General features: G+C 38.9%; 1 protein-coding gene across 1 annotated transcript; it reads right to left on the bottom strand.

The window, feature by feature from the left end:
- Positions 1-898: 898 nt before the first annotated feature.
- LOC102869579 (MKI67 FHA domain-interacting nucleolar phosphoprotein-like) lies at positions 899-1,680 on the bottom strand (the record flags this gene model as incomplete). The annotated part of the gene is made up of 2 exons (XM_006902408.1): positions 1,126-1,680; positions 899-1,069 (listed from the first exon to the last, which is right to left on the bottom strand). Coding segments are annotated over exons 1-2 (726 nt in total), but the record flags the coding sequence as incomplete, so codon positions are not given.
- Between the last annotated feature and the right edge of the window lie 469 nt (positions 1,681-2,149).

Genomic DNA, 2,149 nt, shown 5'->3' with positions numbered 1-2,149 from the left:
AGCTACTTCCTGCTGAAAAGGGACGCTGTGGGTTTCAGGGTGAAGATCTTCTCTCACTACTCTAAAGGGCCCCTTTGGCAGTAGGAAACACACAGACTATTATGGAGATTGACTCTTAAAGGCCAAAGTGTGCTGACCAAGTCAACCACTTCATATGCATGCAGAAGCTGAATAATGAATAAGGGAGATAAAGTAATTAATGCCTTTGAATTACAGTACTGGTGAAGAACATTGAATACGCCAGAGTTTACCAAAATAAACATATCTGTCCTGGTAGAAATGCAGTCACAGTGCTTCTCAGAAGGAAGGATAAACAGAACGCCAATGAAAAAGAGGAAGACCCTCAGGACGATGGACTTCAGTGGGTTTAAGTAGAGCAGAGATTGTAAGGGTGGTGCAGGACTTTACTCTGTTATATACAGGACAGCTATGCATTGGACCCAATTGGACAGCACCTACCTCACAAAAAACACATTTCAAGGAATCATAATCAACAGCTGAAAAGGCAAAAACTACTTGCTTCACGTACACAGAAATAACTTTAGACATTTATCTGCTGGCCACTAGTAGTATCTAAGGACAAATAAGACTACTGCAAAGGAAACGGGAAGTCTAGCAAACCAAGAGGCAGCACTGGCCAACCACAAGCCCCTCCATCTCACCACGGATAAACAGGTCTGAATGCTTTACCTGAGGGAAAGCTCTTCCTCCAAACACTGTGCCAACGTCTGTATGTAGCAAAATGTCAAGAGTTAATCCTAGTAACAAAACCACTACATTTTCTTTCCAAATACACTCATATTACATTAAAAATTACTGTTTGTTGTAAAGAAATAAGGTTCTAGATGAATGTATCCTAGAAATAAAAGTTGAAAGATTTTAAAAAAAATTACTGTTTGTTCTTTCTTCTTTTACTTCTTGAATGTGTAGGTGTTTCTGTTTCTTGTGTTTCTTCTTTTACACTGACAACATGTTTGAACACTATTTCATTATCTTCATCATTATCATTCAGCGTAGCCACTTCAGATTTTCGTCTCTCCAAAATAGACGGGTGTGGAGTCCTTGCTATCTGCACAGTTCTGAAGATCACTGTTGGTGACACATCTTTCCTTTTTTGGGTAAAACCAATGGAGGAAAATTATAATCGATTCCTTTATCGGCTAATTTCTTTCTTAGTAATTTTTCTTTGTGTTTAAATCGCTTTTCCATCTGCAGCTTTTCTGTACGTGTTCGGTGTTTATTATATTGTTTTACTGCAGGATTTGATGGCTTTGAAAATGGAACATCCCAATCTTTGAAAAGTTCTTCATGTACCTTCTCAGGTGGCATGAAATCACACTTCAAGTGTCTTTCACTAAAAAGGTAGTTATTCATTGTTTCAGCAACGATCTTGGCAACATCATCAGACTCAAACTCCGCAAAGGCATAACCTTTACTATTTCCAGTCTTTTTACTTCTGGACAATTTAAGTCTCGTAACAGTGCCAAACTGGGAGAAATAAGACTTGAGTTGGGGTTCAAAAAGGCCTCGAGGTATGTGACCAACGTAGACAACTCCAGGAGTAAGTTTTTCTTTCTGCATCGCGCGCTGGCGGACCTGTGCCACCTGTTTCTGAAATTTGGCCTGTTCCTGCAGGTTCAGTGACAAGAGGGGCTTCGCAGGACCGGCAAATGCAGCCATGACCAAACTCTCGAAGCAAGGGAAGTCCGCATGTTTTATTTTTGCTGCAATGTGAGAGCAAAGAGATGGACTTAAAAGTGAACTGTGAAAAATGAAAGCAAAACAAAAAGATTTGGAAAAATTCTACTGCAGAAGGTCAGTATCCCAAAATGTTCACCTGGGACATGTTTTTTTTTTTTTAATTTCATTTTATTAATTTTAATGAACATTTACAAAGATTTTGGATTTTCATTTATTCATTGTTGCACTTTTTTCTTTACTCCTCTCTCCCCAGTTTACTCTTCTCTTTGAAAAGCAAAAGAGAAACTTCTTTGTGGGACATGTTTTTTATTAAAGAGATTGAGCCTATTGACATCATTGGCTTTAATTAACTATCACACCAGAAAACCCTACATCTTATATTGAAAGGGGCAGAGAAAGGATCAATGGAGAGAAAGCAGTCTGCCTGTCAGACTTCTGCGGGCAGAAA

This window comes from Elephantulus edwardii, unplaced genomic scaffold (genome assembly GCF_000299155.1).
Source record: "Elephantulus edwardii isolate Elephantulus edwardi_28Jun2011 unplaced genomic scaffold, EleEdw1.0 scaffold00409, whole genome shotgun sequence".
Taxonomy (NCBI): domain Eukaryota; kingdom Metazoa; phylum Chordata; class Mammalia; order Macroscelidea; family Macroscelididae; genus Elephantulus; species Elephantulus edwardii.
Note: the sequence above shows the minus strand (reverse complement) of the source record. Positions and strands in the feature narration are given on the sequence as shown.